Genomic DNA, 20,871 nt, shown 5'->3' on the forward strand with positions numbered 1-20,871 from the left:
TTAAACTTTCTGTCCATCAAATAGTCCTGAAAAAGACACTTTATTCCAGTTTGCACACTTCACTGAGCAGAACAACTCTTTCCACAATGTATGATAAGAAATGTTTCTTTAGCATTAAATCAGCATTGATTTCTGAAGGATTATGTGACACTGAAGACTGGAGCAATGGTTGGAAAAAAAGTGTAGGTAGCAATTACAGGAAAAACACAATTTAAATACTGAAACAGAAAAGATGTATTTTAAATTGTAATAATATTTCACAATATTACTATTTTAAATATGTTTTGACCAAATAAATGAAGCATTGGTGGACATAGAAATTCTTACTGACCCCAAACTTTCGATTGGTGGTGTATTTCTAATTTATTAACAGTTTTGTTGGGCTTTATCATAACTAACACAGTCATACTATATGTACATCTTGTTGCTCTTCTAAGGCTTTGGTTGTTGCACTACCCCCATAAGTCTGCTGCTATGTTATAAGCAGTTATGGATTGTACTTGTAATGATTTAATAATGTTTACATATTACTTTTAATTAATAATGAATTTTACAAGTAAACAAATCTATCAGCCAAGCCCACATCTACTCCTCTCCTACTCCTACTCTGTGTATAGACAAAGAAGTATGTCCTGATAAACAAGGTTGCTATTTTTAGTTTAAACAATGTTGATGCATCATAATTTTCTCAAATTGGATGAAAGTGGGCGGCATCATTTCAGCACAAACTACAGCACAGAGAATTGATCATCAGCATGAAAAAACAAGTCTGAGCCACAGCACAACTATTCCTTTATCTCTTTGAAATGTATCCTCATATCAGCCTCCCATCTCTCTCTCTTGCTCAAATCTTGACCCATGAGCCTCTCCTTTTCGCTGTTTGTGTTTTCAGTGTCTATTTGGATTCTGTGCTCCTGCGCTGATGACTAAATTATGATTGGACATAAGGATAGCAGGGCTTTCATCTGCCCAGCGTTGTTCCACGCTTTCCTCTCCAACACAAAGGGCCCCTCTGCCTCTGCTCGGCCCGCTTTTGAAGAGTAGAGTGGCTATGCGTCCCCATGGAAACCACTGCTTTCCCTACAGGGGTAAGGTGCGCTCTCAGACAGAGAGAGACTGAGACAACATCAAGCCATATCTCAATCATTCATCTGTTTATTAATTTTCAATGTACATGTCCTTCCTAAGGTTCTGAAGAGTCATGGTGTGCTTGGTGCAAATAATGCAGTTTTGATGTTTGTATATAATTTGATATATATTTTTGTAAATATATTTTGAACAATATAAATAGGCCTACATTTAAAATATATTACAAAATAGCCAGAAAAATTTATTAAGACATTTAAGTAAAGCACATCAAAAAGATATTTATGTAAACTCTATATTAGAAATGTATTTTTTTGTATATTTTGAAATGAATATACAGTTATTCATTAAAATTAAATAAAAAAATATAAAAATATATAGCTATCCTAAAGGCCTATATTATCGTGAAACATCGGCAAATAAAGAATTCATTGGTCATGTCTATCACATATATCGTTGGTTGCACATACCGATAGACAGCATTATTACTGTCGCAGTGGGATCCATGTCTCTGATTTTTCTTAACTAAATCCATAAAATCTGAACTTTTCTTAACAGGTAATGCGTAGTTGAATTGCCCAATGAAATATTTGGGGTTTGAATAGCAGTGGCCTTTAGTGACCTCAGCTTGTGCTTGTTTTACGTCATTAACGTCGGAATCACCACTGGCCTCTATTTCATATTCATAAGGCTTTACTTCCTGCAGCACAATAGTAATCTTTACTCTAACAAAGCCCGTGAATGAGTGTCCATTCACACAGGGAGAATGCAATTATCATGGCACAATGGTGACAGTCTGAGGCATGATCTCTCTCCCTCTCTCTCTCTCTCTCCCTCCCTCTCACTCTCTCTCTCTGGGGTAAACCATTGTCACAGATATCTAATAAAGTCAAGAACACTTAAGTGTAGGTATAAGTCTGAGTTCAGACTGTTTGGTGCTCAGACATACTCTAATCATTTTCAGGCCGCTTGGTGGAAGTCACGTTCATTTTACAATGTTTTTCATGTTTTGATTTACTTTCCCTTCAAATAGGCCTACTGATTCCAAACCTTATCCAAATAAATATATGAAACATCTCATGTTTAATAGTAATATAAATGAAAAGAATTAATTAGAAACTCTCCGTTGTTGTGTTATTCGCTATAAAAACTTTCAGGCTCCGTTTAAAAGGCTGTCCGTCTTGACATCATTGTGCTGGCATCTAGTGCATGAAGTGTGAACCTCCTCAAGTGACAACATTATGATTTAATCGGGCAACTAGACACCGCAATATTGTTTCATCAAGTTCAAAATGATTTGTATATAATCTACTATACTACTGTTCAAAATTTTGGGATCGGTAAAATAAAACCAATAATATTGTGAAATATTTTTTTAAGTAACAGTGTTCTGTTTTAATATATTAAAAAATCTAATTTATTCCTGTGATGGCAAAGTAGAATTTTCATGATCCTTTAAAAAAAATCATTCTAATGCTGACTTGGGTGATTGTTGATTATCCTCAATGTTGGAAACGGTTGTACTGCTTAATATTTTTGTGGAAATTGTGATGCCGATTTGGTGACCGCTGACTATCAATGTTGCAAACAGTTGTACTGTAATATTTTGTGGAAATGGTAATTCAAGATTCTTTGAAAAATATAAAGCTTAAAAGAACAGCACTGATTTTAAATAGAGATCTTTTAAACATTATAAACATAGTAACGCATGATCAGTGTCAAAACATAGGAGATATTCTTCTTAAAAAGTCTCGTTTATTATTGATGTCATAATAACACAAGACCTGATGACAGAAGCACACAGACTGACATAAACAGAACCATGTAAGGAAATTAATTTGTAATGCATTGACAGACAGTTGTACTGAGTGAAGAATGAACAGGAATGTCTACCAGTATGAACTACCAGTATTTCAGTTAAAAGCAGGTATTTACATTATTAAGACCTAATTCCACTGTTCCTGGGACGGCTTCGAGAGTGGCTGTCCGAAGACAAGACAACTACACACGCAGACAATAAGGCAACAGGTGTTCAAGCATCTGAGAGATAGCAGTAGCACACAAATACGCATTTATGCACTACAGGGAATATATCTTTCAAAGAAAATAACTGTTGCAATGATAAAAATGTATAAACGGTGATATAATTTACTATATGAATGTTTCTAATTTGTTTTTAAAAGCATAATGAAAGTTACAGTGGCTCCTGCCATTTAAAAGGGCACTTTCGTCGTCCAGTTGAAAGTGCATGGCTCCCCCTACTGGTTGTAGTGGTGAAGTCAATCATTTCTCTGTCTTTGCTCCCAGTTAGACAGGAAATGAGACTGAGGGTTGAGTGTCAGAGTGTGTGTGTGTGTGTGTGTGTGTGTGTGTGTGAGAACGCCCTGTCAACACCCAGCAGCTTTATAGTTTGGGTTGGCTTGACAACTTAATCTTCAGATTCTCAGCCAGCTTGTCCAAGAACTCAAAAGTGTTGAGGTAATCAGAGCGTGCGACACTGTGAAAAAATAAACAGAAAAAAGTTCATACATAAAATCTAAAATAACTTTACACAGGTTAATAAAGTCTTGTTGCTATACTTTTATCAAGCATTTAACACTGATGCGGTCTATTGTAAATCTAACCCCACTCCAATTGATAAAAACAAATATCTTTTTAATGTCCCTCAATAAATACCAAATGTTTTAGAGCAAGAGAATGGATGTACCTAGACATGCCCTTGATGCAGATGGCCAGGTCCTTGGTCATGAAACCAGCTTCAATGGTCTCGATACAAACGGCCTCCAGTGCCTCAGCAAACATCCGCAGCTCTGCGTTCTTATCCAGCTCCGCCCGGTGCAGCAGCCCTCGTGTCCATGCAAAGATAGAGGCTGATGGGACATAAAATATAATGAAAAACAGTTTCCTGTGCCTCATTTGTGGATTTTATTGATTAAGAGTGGTAGTGAAGTAAGTGAGTTTTCCTCACCAATAGGGTTGGTGGACGTCTCTTTGCCCTGCTCGTGCATGCGATAGTGACGCGTAACGGTGCCATGGGCTGCCTCAGCTTCTACTGTACGTCCGTCAGGACATATAAGCACACTGGTCATCATACCCAATGACCCATAACCTAGAAACAGAAAGTTTACTCACTATAAATTTCAGAATTCTTTCAGAATACTTTTACAGTGAGTTGAGTGTCAGAGTGTGTGTGTGTGTGTGTGTGTGTGTGTGTGTGAGAACGCCCTGTCAACACCCAGCAGCTTTATAGTTTGGGTTGGCTTGACAACTTAATCTTCAGATTCTCAGCCAGCTTGTCCAAGAACTCAAAAGTGTTGAGGTAATCAGAGCGTGCGACACTGTGAAAAAATAAACAGAAAAAAGTTCATACAAAACGAAAGCACACTAGTGTAAACGTAGCCTATGTCTCCAAGGAACACACAGCAGCGGCGATTGGTTTCTGAAGGAGTCAGTGTTTTAAATGAATCGGTTAAGTCAATGATTCAATGACTTCTCAGTGATTCAACGTCACTTGACACCGTCTACAGGCGTAGCAATGGCCCTGTCCCAAATGGCACACTTCATGTGCACTTTCGGTCTTGAGGACTTACAATGGCCGCTGCGTACACGTGTCCGTTAAGTGCATTAAAGATTAGTACACTTCCAGAATAAAAATTTCCTGATAATTTACTCACCCCCATGTCATCCAAGATGTTCATGTCTTTCTTTCTTCGGTCGAAAAGAAATTAAGGGTGTTTTAAGGAAAACATTCCAGGATCTTTCTCCATATAGTGGACTTCAATGGGAGACAACAGGTGGAAGGTTTAAATTGCAGTTTCAATGCAGCTTCAAAGGGCTCATCTAGCAAAACGATCAGCCATTTTCTAAAAAAATAAAAATGTATATACTTTTTAACCACAAATGCTCATCTTGCACTAGTGCGCCTTCACACACTAGGTAATCACGTTGGAATGGTCACGTGTGGCTAATTCTTCATCTGTGTAGTCTGGTTCAAAAAGGTAGGGTAGGGCGAAAAAAAATCTAATTTTCTCCTCCAACTTCAAAATCATCCAATATTGTTGTTTTACCTTTTTTTGTGAAGGGCTTTTGACTTTCTTTGCACGTTCACATTATAAACACCATATAAGTATACAGTAGTCAACATTTGAAGTGGATCAAAACCTTTCATCAAAGTTGTCCTAAAACCAAAATGCGTTCTTGTCTTAGAACAACTTTGGTTAACCTTTTTTGATCCACTTCAAAAGGTTGACTATTTTTATTTTTTTCATTTTGAAAAAATTTCGCTACAGAAGACCCTTATTCCTCGGCTGGGATCATGTAGAGCCCTTTGAAGCTGCACTGAAACAGCAATTTAAACCTTCAACCTGTTGTCTCCCACTGAAGTCCACTATATAGAGAAAAATATTGGAATGTTCTCTTCAAAAACCTTAATTTCTTTTCGACTGAAGAAAGAAAGATATGAACATCTTGTATGACATAGGGGTGAGTAAATTATCAGGAAATGTTTATTCTGGAAGTGAGCTAATCCTTTAAAGCAGATTCACACTAAGCACCACGAAAACATGCAGACATTTTAACACAACCATACACTACCACACAAAAAAAGTTATAATGCTCACCAGGGCTTCATTTATTTGATCAAAATACAGTAATAACTGTAATATTCCAACTGTATATTTTCTATTTTAATATACTGGATAAAGCATTAATTAAAAATAAATAAATAAATGGATAAATACTTATATGAAATAAATCTTATTACTTTTGAACAGTAGTATACATTGAGCTTATCCGCCATGTGTGTGTTCAATGCTAAACAATTAATTCAGGTAACTGTTTTCAGACAAAGTTTTGGCATTGGTGGGAAGCAAAAGATGATTATCAATTGTAATTTTACTGCAGATTTACTCACCCTGAGCTACAGAGTCTGACTGCACATCTCCATCATAGTTCTTGCAGGCCCAGATAAACCCACCTTCAGACTTCATGGCCTGAGCCACCATGTCATCAATCAGCCGATGCTCATACCAGATGCCTTTGGCCTCATACTGAGCCTTGTAGTCTCTGCAACACACACACACACCGTGTCAGAATGCTCTTTTATCATGATTAAATCATCATTTACTTTTCATTGTTTCATCTTATGCAATGTGGGCATATGGGATTATGATGTTTATACTTTGATGCCAGAAAATCTTTTAAGGCAATTTTTTTTAGTGATTTACATGTAAGACTGTAAAATGAAATTTATAACAGGTGGTTTTTAACTCATTTTCTTTCGTTCAAAAAAACCCTGTGTAACTAGATTGATTACCATGGGGAATTTATTCAGTGACAGTTCATAAAACACCCATTTCAATTGAGGACTCACTTGTCATAGATCTCCTGGAAAATGTCTTTGAAACGGCCATCATATTTCTTCAAGATGGTGTTCTTGGTGCTGAGGTACACCGGCCAGCCTTTGTTCAACCCCATCTGCAAAGAGCTGTGAGCAAAATCCCGGATTGAGTTGTCTGTGTTGTACATCCCCAGAGCAACTCCACCAGTACCTAAACATACATAATCACACATACTGTCAGGAAAACCTGGTCTAAAAAATGATATGCTTGTGCCAGTTCTACTTAGAAACAACTAGGCTATGTTCCAATAATTTCAAATCAAACATCAAATCAGAGCCGGGACAGTGTTAATCTGGCCATGTGGCCTCATACTGTAACACTGACAAGACAAACATGCTCAATGCTCTGTGATGACATCACCATACAGAGACAGATAGAGATCTTTGCCATACAGATGGGCTGCATTCAAAATCACATACTTCCTGACTATAAAGTAGGTGCAAAACAGTATGTGAAAAGAATAGTATGTCCGAATTCACAGTGCTCATAAAATAGTATGCAAAATCTATGACTTACTACTTCCAATTGAAATTTTGAATCAGTGTAGGCTACCTTCAAAGTCATGGACAACAAACTTGAGTGGCTCTCCTCCATTTTTAGGTGTGTATGTCATTTCCACTGTTCCAGGACCGGGAACAACGAAATCTGTGGCCTTGTACTGTTAAAATCGAAAAGGACAGATTATCTCAGGAGACCTTGTACCTGTAATGTGATTTCACCAATATTAAAGAATGATTGCTTAGGTATAATGTGAACTTTGATAAAACAGCAGAAAGTATGATAAAAGACACAAACAACCCAGAACAAATTCACAATTAGGCTTAATTACAGATATTCTAATGAGTAAGAGCTCCTCACCTGGTCTCCATGTGCGTGCCTGCCGATAATTATAGGCTTGATCCAGCCGGGAACCAAGCGGGGAATGTTTTTGCAGATAATAGCCTCTCGGAACACAGTGCCACCCAGGATGTTCCGGATTGTTCCATTGGGAGAGCGCCACATCTTCTTGAGCTTGAACTCCTCCACGCGCTTCTCGTCAGGAGTGATGGTGGCACACTTGATGCCAACGTTGTAGCGCCTCACAGCCTCCGCTGCCTCAACAGTTACCTTGTCATCAGTGGCATCACGGGTCTCCATTCCCAGGTCATAGCTACCACACAAAGAGCAAAATAGAAACTTTGTGAGTTTTGCTAAACTATGTGACCCATTCTATGATGTTGTTATTGCAAATTAGTGGACAAAAAATAATTACAAAAGGTCTATTATTTTAGAAAATGTTACTGATGTTGAATCAAATGGAAATGGGAAAATGCATTTCATAGTTTATAACCGTAGTATGCCTATGAGCTGCTTTGAGTCCCTACTTTTCTGCTTACTGTACATTACACTTTACTATAAAACATCCAAAATTAAAAAAAATAAAAGCCTATAACCTAGCACACAGTGGAAGCCAAATTGGTGATGTTGGACTACATTACACTATGCTACCAGTCAGACAGATGGCATCCCATGGCACTCTTTAAATGAGGTTGATGGGAAACTAGTGCCATGGTAATGTAGCACAAAGTCACACTGTTCTAGTGAACTGAAACAGAACAATTAAGTTCTTACTGTGATAAACTGTTATTACAATTAAAATAACTGTTTGAATTTGAATACATTTTGAAATGCAATTTATTCCTGTGATTACAAAGCAGAATTTTTACTATTATCAGTGTTGAAAACTGTTTTGTAAGTAGTAGTTTACATGTTTCCATTAGCATCTCGCTCAAATTACCAAAGAGTTTCTATATTTTTCATATTTAAAACTTGACTCATCTATAGTTACATCGTGTACTAAGACCAACAGAAACTGAAAAGTTGCGATTTTCTAGGTCATTTTTGAGCGAGATGCTAACGGTCTAATCAGATTCAATGATCTATGCTAAGCTACAGCTAAAAGTGCTACTGCCAGACCCGGAGATCAGCTGAATGGATTCGAAAACGGTAAAACTCAACTGTTTAACTCTAGGGGAGTTGGAAAATGAGCCTATTTTCAAAAATAGTGGAGTGTTCCTTTAACATTTCTGAATAGTCATGCATCTTCAAAGTAAAAATTTCCACACTAATTTAAATTCACTCGTGTTCTGAGCAGCTGAAAGCAAATGAAAGGCCTCATCTGTTCTGCATATGCGTGACTGAACTAATGAAGGCGTCCTCACAGAGACTCTACAACTAGCAAGAAAGAGTATGACAGACTTAACACACACTTTGGAGAGAGCATCCCTGAGCTACAACACAGCACTGCCAGCGGGGCGATGAACTTTCCCATACTTTCCTTGTTCTGCGTCCTCACTATTGTGTTGAGTATGCTGTGACCTTTCACTCACTTTCCTTCCACTCCCTGGTACGTTAATGATTCTGAAAAACTGTTGGTGGCGCTAGAGGACTTCAAAACAATTTAACATACATTTTTAAGAGTTGCCAGAGTTGGATTGCTTAGTTCAATCCATCAATGCAAACCTGCGATGCAAAGACGGCATTCAACAATGCAACTAAAAGCACAAATGACAAGTAAACATACGAAAACAATCTTACGATACAAGCTCAAAGACCAGTCCAAAGTTCAGTGGAAGTGACTGAATGGACAGGCGTCAAGAGATCCCCCTTAAGTGACGACACCTTGTTTGCTAACATACTGATAATACTCTTATCAGCCCAATAACCGACCGACTTTTTACCTTGCAACTATTCTTCAAACCTCTAGGTCAAGTTCATGCACAATGCTAAATACTTGATTTATGTTTTAACAAAAAAGCAGGTCTTCAGATCTGAGCCACTCAGATCAAACCATAACCTATAAAGTTCAAAGTACAGATGCTGACAATTCATAACACAGAAAAGCACAGAAAGTGATGTTAGGTAATAAAAGTGCTAACTTATGGGAAGATAACAGTTCCCTTTGGCCTTGAGGATTACCACATCTGTACAACAGGAAATGTCATATTTGTAAAACTTGACAGGAACCTGCTCAATGGCATGATTATTGTTAGTAATGTTCAGTTATGCCAATAAAATAAGTATGTGGCAAGTTTATATTGGTTATAAATATCAAACTAATTGAAAACTATTACAATATCAGTATAAAAAAAATTAACAAATAAAATTAACATTAAATTATTTATTATTTATATTTAAATATAATTTAATTATATATAAAAAATAGTTTTATATATAATTACAATATTCATTATTTTATAATATAGATAAATAAAAAGATTTTGAAAGGAGTTTACAAATTATTTCAAAATGATTTCATAGTGCAAAAAGTATTAATATGGCATTAACATTAGCACTATGGGTATGAAACGACTAATTGGCAGAAAAGTGACATTAAATCAGATTATCATACAGGCTTAAACCTGAGTATTCACAAGGGAAATCAGATATAATGAGAGAAAGGCTCACCTGCTGTGAACGTGACACACACACACACACATTTAATTTCACCTGTGCAGGTCGAGCTCCAGATAAGGGAAAATTAGTTTCTCTTTTATGAGCTCCCATATTACTCTGGTCATCTCATCTCCTTGCATCTCGACCACAGAACCTGCTTTGATCTTCTGAGACATTTTGGACCCTGCAAGACCAATGACGGTTATATGTTAAGATGTATAGTAGGGTCAGTACTTACTCCCTGAAGGAGGAATAGGCTAGATTCCACTGAGAAAAGTTACACAACCAGTGAATCGGCATTTTTGCCTTAAACCTGTTTTAACGAACAGCAGTTTTGAGCCTGCAGACTAATACGCACAAATCTCAGATTTAGAAGTCTGTAGTTTGTGTGGTTTTTCATAAATGGCTATACTAACACCTTAGTTTTTCAGATGTGCATGGTAATACTATGGTATTTTTGGACATGGTAAAAGGACATGCTGTTCTTTTAAGTACCCTGAACTACTATGCAAGTACAATCATTATGGTGTTACGATCTCTGTACTGATGTACCAGCTTTTGTGAGAGACACCAGCTATTCTTATGCAACTAAAATAACAGCACCTGACAGACAGGCAGCCATTGTGTAATATAGATGACACAGGCCTTTTATTCACCATGAGAGATTCGGTGTATCGCATCAATTGTGTCACTATTAACAAATGTTTCAACGTCTCATTGCAGTTCCAACTGGCACTGGTTATGCAACAAAACAATTATGACAAAGGTCAAATACAGCGCGTGCGATCCTGTTTTGCACATTTACATTAATGTTTTATTAAAAGTCATAATGACGGTTTAGACGAACCTGTGTACGATCTGTCGTAAAAAATTAATAATGCAACATTAACAATTCTTTAAATATGTCGTTTATACATTACGACCACTCTTCTCTAATGAATGTATCACTTTAACAGTGTTTTCTTCAACAATGCTCAGCATACCGGTAGCACTTTACAGGACACGTCAAATCAAACGACTGTAATGTGATTTACTGGCTATTTTGAACGATCGCGATTCGATATACGACGCTTACCTTTTCTTTTGAGATTGTATTGGAGTAAATGGAGAGATATCAGATGGTTGATGTGTCCTGTGGAGGCTAAAGGCTTTTTGACTCGTCTTGGAGGGCGTTGTTTCCTATCAGCTGAGCGGATGGCATAGGCTCTCCCCAGCTCTGCTCATACATGTACTTCTTCAATCAGATAATCCTCCACCAATCCAAGAGAATACGGAACTACACTTAAACGACTAGTCCCTCCTTCATTATGCGCCATATTGGAAGGCATATGTTTCTGGATAATAGCTGTTTGCATTGGGACAGACTCTAGGAGACGCTATGCAGCTCAAAAATGAGGACCATTCGTTGAACTGTAGGATCACAAATCCAGTTTCTTCACTTTTTATAACTGAAATGAAATGGGCAATAATTAGGAACATTTCTTAATTTTTTGTCATTTTGTTTCAATTGTAAAAAAGTGAAGAAAATGACTTTGATTTAATGACTGAATAAATCAGTATTATCAGTAATATATATATATATATATATATATATATACATTGTTGGTTAATAATAATATTGTGGTTTTGGCCAATAATTTTATATGTAATTGCAGTTAATTAAAAAAAAGTATAATATTTTGATGATAAACCCCTGTGTCGTATTTGTTTTCATATATTTATTTCTATTTTATGCACTTATGTTTTGCTGCAGTTTGTATTTGTATTAAGTTTTGTGTCTAGTGAAGCATTTTATTTTTTTGGAAAAACATTCTTATATTTCTTCCAATAGAATATGCCTTAATCCATTAATCTAGAAGTGTGATTCGTGCATTCTCATCAACGCCGAGAAAAATAACAATTACCACGTGACTAATGCGTTCCTTTTGGTAGCAGTATGACCAATATTTTACAGATGAATAATGAATGACACGGAGGACTTTAATAGACACCGAACTGAAAACAAACAATTAAGAGTTGAAACCGAAATGATTATTTAGAACTAAAATATTATTTGGAACCATAAGCCCCGCCTATTTGGACACCCTCTCTGCAATTCTACTCACATGTATCATATTTCAAAGCCAGTCCTTCTTCCTTGCTTTTAACGCACCCAGTTCTGCGTTCTATTTAACATTATTAAATATTGTCAAGTATGTGGTACTACCGCGTCATAAAAGTGCGTCTTGACGCCACCAAAAGTAACAGAATAAGCGCGATACCAATGCCAATTTTCATAAACCAAACTGTTAATGATTTGGTTTTGTACCAGCCTTTCCCTGCGCACATAATATATGGGTGATTTCTAGTTTCCATGCCTCCTGCAAATCTTCACCAGCAAAAGCAGATGAAACAGAAGATGATACAGGTAAGACGGATATATACAGGTTCACCCAACCTCCAAAACGCATTCTGTTTCTTGAGCAGTCCATATTCTCAATCCACCTTCACGAGCACTGCTCTTCATGTGCTGAAACGGGTTGCTTATCCTCTGAGTTTGTGTGTAGGAAGGGGAAGGCATCTCCTGTGTGAATGCAGAATTCATATTTACCGGCAGATGTCGCAATAATTCCATCACTCAGTTTGTAGTAAGAGTCCCCTGTGACTGCCACAATATTTTGTCCTTTATGCCGGTGTTTACTGTAATGGTTTAGCATACATGAAATCGGCCTTTTATTTATTTTGTATATTTTTATAGCAATGCAAGACATGGCAAAGGAATCCTGATAAGTCAAGTTGCAAATTATGAAACAGAAGTGTTTTGCATTTCATCTGTGGCCTAATATCTTTTACAGTCTGTAAGTGTGTCGTCCTTTGGAATATTTTGGGCATCCGGAATATGAGTCTGCAGGCCAAGGTGACATTAAACTTTAGGTGTGAGAGTGTGAGCTGTTCAGTCTGAAACAAGACACTAACTTTGAGAAGAAAAATAACAAAATGTTGCCATGTATATTACTTATTTTTCTTCTTCTCTTTTTATACTTTGAGCTACTGTGTTTTAACCTCAGTGGTGAGTTGTGAAATTGTATGTATTGCCTGTGTCAAATTACATATCATTCACTTGTTTTTCTTGTTATAGGTTGGTCCATGGAGACACTGTATTTCATTTTTTCTACCACACTGGAGAAAAATATCAATAAAGCTTTTTTCCGTTGTTATTCTGTTCTATTATTATTGACCACAAACACATTGATCATGTACAAAATTAAATGTAAAAGAAATAGTCAGGGATAGTAGTAAAACACTCTTGCAAATAGTTATACTGTTTGATTTATGAATCGATGACAAATGATGTTGGACATGATAAAAAAAGGAAGCATCTACTTATAGAACAAGGCTTTGCGTCCATTTTTGAAAAACGTTTACATTTTGTACAATATATATATTTTTAAATGTAATAATCGTCTACATTGTACTAAAATACTTGACTTGGACTGTGAATTAACAGACAATGTTACTATATGCACTTATTTATATTTTGAACATGGTTGTAAAGGTATAAAATATGTATTTTTGAAGTTCTGTTAGTAGTGTTTTTTTTTTTTAAAGAAAACCATTTTTCTCAACTACTCATGCCATCATCTCTTTAAAAAAGTTACAGTTACACCACCTTGACAGATGTGTTTATTATCAACGAGGTGTTGACTATTCAAGTGATTTTAATGTATTTTTTTAATATAACTTAGATCCAGTAAATTATCATTAATTTACTGACCCTTAAATAAAAAAATCTCACTTTTTATGTGTAAAATCAGTAAACGGGAAGAACCTTCCACAGTCACTAAGTATTTTCTTGTGAAAAAAAATCGAATTTCTTACTAAATCAAAATTTGGTTTGTTTTTAGATCATTTCATCTGAATAAAGAATCTTTAATAAAAAGACAACTAGTACAAGGGTTCTAGCCTCCGTACCAGATTGCTCACCACGTGACGTGACACCTGCTGGTTATAGCAACTAGAGAAAGCCAGTAATATAGATGTAGAGAGGAAGGATCGTGGTGCCACAGAAGTCCACACGGCATCAGTGCGCAGTCGCCTCACCAGTCAGAGCTCTGGTCTCCAGCGCTGCCGTTACGCACAGGTTCATCTCATCTCCAAGCACCTGACTTACAGAGACACGTACGTGGATTTTTGCCCTCTTTATGACACGATGTGAGGCAGATATGTGGGCTTTTTGTTAAAGGATATGGTCACTGTTGAACTGCCAAAGTGGAGCCGCGCGTATCACGGATCGGGGCGCTCCTGCAGGGTCTAGGATGCGCGCCCGGAACATCCCGATTCTTACCCGGGTTCGGGGCTGAGCAGGAGTCCACTGGCTCTGCTGGGCGCAGAGGCGGGAGGAGGACGCAGTCGACCCGCACCAGGATGCCTGTGATGAGAGGACTGCTAGCCCCGCAGAACACCTTCCTCGACACCATCGCCACCCGTTTCGATGGCACCCGTAAGTGCGCAGACCGTACCAACTTACAGTTCCTTCACCAAAATGTCGAATGCAAATACAAAGTGTTTTGGGCAAATTTAACAGTCACCCGAAGCTATTTACAATAGTGCGTAAAATGGAACAGCTGTAAGCCCTTAATGCACGCGCGTGGACATATGAAATCCTTTCGTGTAGCAGGTTGGTCATCGTCTCGTAACATTGTTCAGGGTAACCAGTGACAGCAGTCATACTGGCATACTACAGCTAAAAGTATTTTGGACAATATTTTATAAGTATGCACGCACGCACGCACGCAGTTTTATGGCCTCATATAATTAGAAGAGTGCATGGAATATTTGTACTTGTCACATTGCAGGACAATTTAAGCGAACTGTAAAAAAGTTCAAACATAGTTATATTTACACCATCGCCACCCGTTTCGATGGCACCCGTAAGTGCGCAGACCGTACCAACTTACAGTTCCTTCACCAAAATGTCGAATGCAAATACAAAGTGTTTTGGGCAAATTTAACAGTCACCCGAAGCTATTTACAATAGTGCGTAAAATGGAACAGCTGTAAGCCCTTAATGCACGCGCGTGGACATATGAAATCCTTTCGTGTAGCAGGTTGGTCATCGTCTCGTAACATTGTTCAGGGTAACCAGTGACAGCAGTCATACTGGCATACTACAGCTAAAAGTATTTTGGACAATATTTTATAAGTATGCACGCACGCACGCAGTTTTATGGCCTCATATAATTAGAAGAGTGCATGGAATATTTGTACTTGTCACATTGCAGGACAATTTAAGCGAACTGTAAAAAAGTTCAAACATAGTTATATTAAAATATAGTAAATATATTAAAATACATGAAGTATATAAACATATTTATATAGACTACAATAAAATACGTTACATTTTGGTATTGAATTAAAGTAATGTCCATGTTTGTCAGCTACAGGTATTGTGCAACACTGAGCTCTGGGTAGTTCTTGATTGTACTTAATAAATCTTAGAGAAAGGGATTTATAGTTTCATTTCCCTGTCTTGCTGAGTTCAGGTTGCTGCATATCTGCTTATTTTGGATGTTCTGTGGTGTGATCTGTTCCCTGGCATCCCTAGTACACTTTGTCTCATTTTCTTCTCGGCATCTCAAATAATTACATAATCTGAGGAACAGAAGCAACATAATAAGATTTAACAGTGTTTTTTTAAGAATACATTTTACTTGATATCTGGATGGCTCATTGGGGGTGAAAGAGGACAAAAATCCTTTAAAGAGCAAAACAGGTGCGTCTGTCACTACTCCAGTGCTGCAGATGAGTGTGACAAGACACACTTTTGAGCTCCCTTCCTATTCTTTAGGCCGAGCTTTCATCTAAAGCCACACAGAGTGAGTGTGCGGAGATCTAGCTGATTTGTAATGTGTTTTTTGAACAGAAGGGATGAGTAACTTGTGTGCTGTCCGGCTGAGCTGTTGGTGTGTAGGTGGATAGAGGGTCGCTAACATGCAGCTTCATGTCCAAAACTATGTGTCTGTCCAGTGGTCTAGTTTAATATTCTGGGATACTCTGGGTTAAGTTCAAACTAAGCTGAATTGACAGCGTTTGTGGCATAATGTTGATTACCACAAAAATTAAATAAATTTCCACTCTTCTTTAAAAAAATAAAGTATATAGTGAGGTGCTTGCAATGGAACTTATCTGTAAATGTTAAAACAAACAGCTTCAATAGTAGCCAAAAACATAAACAATATGCATCAGGTTAATACCATTTAGATGTGGAAAAAAATGCTTGCTAACATTTTCTGTTTAAATTGTGCAACTTTGTTGCCGTGACAACGGAATGCCATAAACCCTGTAACCCCAAGAATAACTAAAATTATTCAGCTTTTTAGTTTTAACAGAAGAATTAATTGAACAGCTTTTGGAAAATTATAAACTTTACAGTTCTGCTTTTAAATCCTCTAAAAATTGGCCCCATTTACTTCTATTGAACTCAGAATATTCCATTAAAGATCTGGATTGGTAATTGAAAGGCTGTACAAATCACTCAAAGGTTCATCACTATCAACACTATCAATTTATTAGCAGATGTGTGCAATCTCTAGATCACAACCCCACTTGCTTTTATCTTTAACTGATCATCAGCGATAATATAAACACAAAGGTGGACTGCTTTTAGAGAAGGAGTCCTATGACTGTTAAAGGGGTCATATGATGCTTTTTTAAAGATCATTATTTTGTGTATTTGGTGTAACAGAATATGTTGACATGCTTTAATGAAAAAAAACCACATTATTTTTCAAATACTGTACATTATTGTAGGTCCTCTATGCCCCGCCTCTCTCAAACGCTTTGTTTTCTACAAAGTCCCTCCTTCCGACAAGCGCAGTCTGCTCTGATTGGCCAGCTGACCCAGTGCATTGTGATTGGCCGAACACCGCAAGCATTCGTCAGAAATGTAACGCCCCTTATCATAATCGCGAGCTTCATCTTTCTAAATAAATGTAAAGACAGCCCGAAAGGGGAACAGAGTCACGTGACAGACACCGTGATGAAGCTGATATGTGTTTGCAGTCCACAAGCCTACTTAAACTAATAACAAAACAGTAACTGATTCAGAAGCGCAGATTGTCATAGCAAAGTCAGAATTACCTTCTCTCCTAGGTTCACGAAACGGTCGTTCATAAAATGCATTGCTGTTCTGTTGTAAGTAATCTTAAAGATTCCTAAATGCATCTACTTTCGGAAGGCCAAATAAAGTGCTTTTGCTTTCGCCTAGAAACACACAGCGTCTCCCTGACATGACTGCTTCAACACTAACTGAGGTTACTGAAACCATGCCTTCTTTCTTTGCGTGCACATCTGGGCCGCATTATGCTAATATATCCACATAGAACGAGCCATGTTAGAACGAGCCATTTTAGGGGGGCGTGGCAGAGTCTTAACTTTGATAAAGGATATCTCTTTGGTTTTGAGACTTTAGTCTTTGCAACTTCAGGGATCTTATCTATGCACAATCAGCTTGTAACACTCCAAAGAGAAAGGAAAACTTGAAATCGCATCATATGACCCCTTTAATAGAAAATAGAACTGGAATAAAAGCCTGCAGTAAAACGCCTTCTGCAGATTCTTCGCTCAGAGCTGGTAAAGACAAGAACTCATATTTGCCACTTGATCGCCTCGCTCACGGTTGGGATCAGCTGCATTTAAACTCAATGGGACGTGCACTATCAAAGGTTTTATTCTGCTGTTTGATGCCAGAGAAAAGGAGAGAAAGGAGAATTTTGTGCTGCTGGCCCATAGAGAGAGGGCATAGTTGCTGTAGTAGACACTGATAAACACTGGACTTCATTAATGCTCTGGGGCTCCTCACATTTACACATTCTAACAGGACGTGATGGAATCAGCCTTTATTGTGGCTGATATTTTGAGAGTTTGCATTAGGGATGACCGGATCAATCTTTAGAAATATGATTCTTCTGAAAATGATATTAAGAGGGCAGTAAGATACAATATTGATCATTTGTTTTTTTTATATTATTATACTAAGAATTTATCACAATGATAATATAAGAAATAATAAACTATATAAGCTACACAAGCTGTAAAAATATGAGCTTTTGTTTTTTTATTATCATTATATTCAGATGTAATAAATAGTGAAATATACAGCATAAGCTGTGAAAAATATGAACTTAGTTAAAAAAAATTGTTGTGTAACATAGAAACTATCTGTCCTTCCACTCATCTGAACATGAATAAAAATGCTAAAAAGCGCAAGCAGTCAGACAGCGTTCAGCCACAGAGAGCACTGCTTGCCAGAGGTAATGACAGGAAAAAAAGTAGCATAATTTGTTAAAGCTAAATGTGACCTGTATTATAGTCTCATAGCTATAGCTTTTAAAAAATAAAAAAAACTATATATGTTGCTAATAAATAGAAATTAGACCATCTGCTAATTTTCAGTTTAGGCCTATTTTGTGGCTTTTTAATGTTTGTTGCTATAAATATCTGTTTTAACCTCAGAAATAATAAAACTTTGATAGTACTTAGTATTGGGTTAATAAATTAATCCTAGCTCTAAGGGATATCGCTCCAGCACTAGTATGCATTTATAATTTCCCTGTCTTTCTAGATTATACTGACTGACTTTACAACCATGCAAGATAGATTTTTGTTGTTGTTGTCTACATATATTAGTCCTCTTGAGCATGAAGATGTCAGACCGTCCTCCATCTGCTAGAGATGTGTTGATCCCTAGACATCACATCTCGCTGCATATTCTCGATATGAACTAACTAAATCCAGCTATCCGAAATGTTTGCAGTGAAGAGCTTCGGATTCAGAGAGAATGTTAAAAAAAGGATGTGATTCGGTCTTTGTCATCCATATTCAATCAAACATTCATTCAGAGAGATTAAATTCAACACATTTCAGACAGAATAAATGCAGGCCTTTCCATTCACCGAACACACAGCTAATTACACACCCCCTAGCAAACCGAGTGCAGTCATCATAATTAACAGCCACCAGTGTCAAGAATTCATCTCAGCCTGTCTGAGCGTTTGTTAAATCTGCAAAGCAGATGAGAAAGAAACTGAACAAAACATCAGAGTGAGCCATAGACTGAGTCTAGTCACACAGTTGCGAGCACACACACACACACGTAAACAATCACTTTCTCTTCTTGGCAGAAGCTAACGTATACTTGATTTGTGGCCTTTTGATGAGTACCTAATATGTAATACACAATACTATTCAGAAGTTTGTATTTGGTAGGATGTTTTATTTTTTTTGGTAATGTTTGTGAAAGAAGTCTCTCACCAAGGATGCCTTACCTAGTGACAAATAAATATAGTAAAAGTTAAAAAAAAATAGTGCTAAGTACACTACAAATTCATTTACACAGGCCTATTTAAGTACTTAAAAAACCCTGCAATTGCACTTTTAGTATGCTAAACGTGTCTGCTAAAATGGAACAACTAATTTTGTACTTAATGCACTTTAATTGTGCAGAAGTAATGCTGAAGTCCAACTAAAGACATACTGAAGTATATTTTAGTATAAAGTGGAACTATTGCAAGTATACGTTAGGTACACTTTAAATATCTTGCATTTAAAGACAGATATTATTCAAAGATCATATAATCCTCGTCAGTAGTGATATTAAAACACATTTTAGGCTTAATATTAAGAAATGTGCATTATGCACAAGTGATACTCCAAATAAAGTTATGCTATCGGAATATCGATTGAGCGATATGTCAGTAAATATGTTAATAGAGTTTAACTATACTTAGTATAAAACAAGTGTATTTTAAATATATTACTTTTTTAGTTTGTTTGATCAAAAACAAAAAACACGAATGTTGTGAAATATTATTTAATATATTTGAATGTAATTAATTTTTTAAATTTAAATAGGTTAAGGAAAAGCTGCATTTTCAGCATCATTACTCCGTCTTCACTTTCACATGAAATTCAGAAATCTTTCTAATATTTGGTGCTCAAGAAACATTTCTTCTTAATATCAATGTTAAAATAGTTGTGCTACTTGTTTGTGGAAACATCATACATTTTCAGGATGTTTTGATGAATAGCAGCATTTAGAACAGCATTTATCTGAAATAAAAACATGTTATAATAATAATAATAAAAATATATATAATGTGCCCTTGCTGAATAAAAGTATTAACACTTTTAAAACTTTTAAACAGTATGCATTTAGTAATTAGTTGAATATAGCTCAGCAAATGTATAAAATATCAGATATTTCATATCTCTGTGTTCTGGTCAGTCCTCCGCTCTGGTCATGGTGCCAGAAATACCCTAATCGAGCCAGCGAGTCCTTGTATTAGTGAATCGTCTATATTCTTTTTGTTCGTCTGCTCTCTGTAATCAGGTTAGAGTATGTTCACCAGATGGACCCTTTCTTGGCTCCTGTATGTCTCTCTCTGTGTGTGTAAGTTGTTCAAACACACTCAAACACACTTCTCTCACTTAAGCATATCAAGTCTCCTGGAGACCCCCCTTCTGTATTTGTTCCAGTCATCCATTTTGGCCAGTTTTCTTGCACCTGTGTGAAGCAGTCGGGTCTGCTCCTTCACGTGCAGAGGGGGGTGCGATGGGTGCTTGAGCACCTGCCCCTTTTCCCTTGATGCCCAAAGTGCCCTTTTGTCAAGGCAAATTTTTTTTTTTGCAATGAAATGCCATTTTGTGAAGGCCTGCCCAATCTAACTATTAGTAAAATTAATTAATTATAATTTAGTCGTAAATAAAATTATCCACATGATGATGACCTTTCACCTGACGATCTCATCAGGGACTATCCCTCACGTTCAGACACCTTTAATGTAGTGCACTACCATCCTTCATAACGTCCGCGGCTGCCGGTAAGTGGAGTTCTCAGCGGAGCAGTGTGCTTGTATACTTATATTCAGGGCCTAAAACTAACTTTTTGCCACACCTGCCAATGGCCGGTGAC

General features: G+C 36.9%; 2 protein-coding genes across 3 annotated transcripts in view; one reads left to right on the forward strand and one right to left on the reverse strand.

Annotated features, from left to right (window-relative positions):
• Positions 1-2,821: 2,821 nt before the first annotated feature.
• On the reverse strand, positions 2,822-12,425 carry idh1 (isocitrate dehydrogenase (NADP(+)) 1). 2 transcript variants are annotated; one of them, XM_016233758.1, is made up of 9 exons: positions 12,358-12,425; positions 9,975-10,104; positions 7,344-7,635; positions 7,038-7,143; positions 6,458-6,635; positions 5,999-6,150; positions 4,055-4,195; positions 3,794-3,956; positions 2,822-3,583 (listed from the first exon to the last, which is right to left on the reverse strand). In XM_016233758.1, the coding sequence occupies exons 1-9, from the start codon at positions 12,389-12,391 to the stop codon at positions 3,490-3,492; spliced, it is 1,290 nt and encodes a 429-aa protein (XP_016089244.1). In that variant the 5' UTR covers positions 12,392-12,425; the 3' UTR covers positions 2,822-3,489. The 2 variants fall into 2 exon arrangements, with proteins under 2 accessions (XP_016089244.1, XP_016089245.1); XM_016233759.1 differs by lacking the exon at positions 12,358-12,425 and adding an exon at positions 10,996-11,172.
• A 1,532-nt stretch (positions 12,426-13,957) lies between these two features.
• Positions 13,958-20,871, forward strand: part of LOC107551953 (potassium voltage-gated channel subfamily H member 8-like) — a 128,758-nt gene continuing 121,844 nt past the window's right edge. Inside the window, exon 1 of the mRNA XM_016233760.1 lies at positions 13,958-14,400. Within this exon, the coding sequence (XP_016089246.1) occupies positions 14,325-14,400 (76 nt within the window). The 5' untranslated portion in view covers positions 13,958-14,324. The remainder of the gene's footprint in view (positions 14,401-20,871) is intronic.

This window comes from Sinocyclocheilus grahami, unplaced genomic scaffold (genome assembly GCF_001515645.1).
Source record: "Sinocyclocheilus grahami isolate Dianchi unplaced genomic scaffold, SAMN03320097.WGS_v1.1 scaffold438.1, whole genome shotgun sequence".
NCBI classification, from domain to species: domain Eukaryota; kingdom Metazoa; phylum Chordata; class Actinopteri; order Cypriniformes; family Cyprinidae; genus Sinocyclocheilus; species Sinocyclocheilus grahami.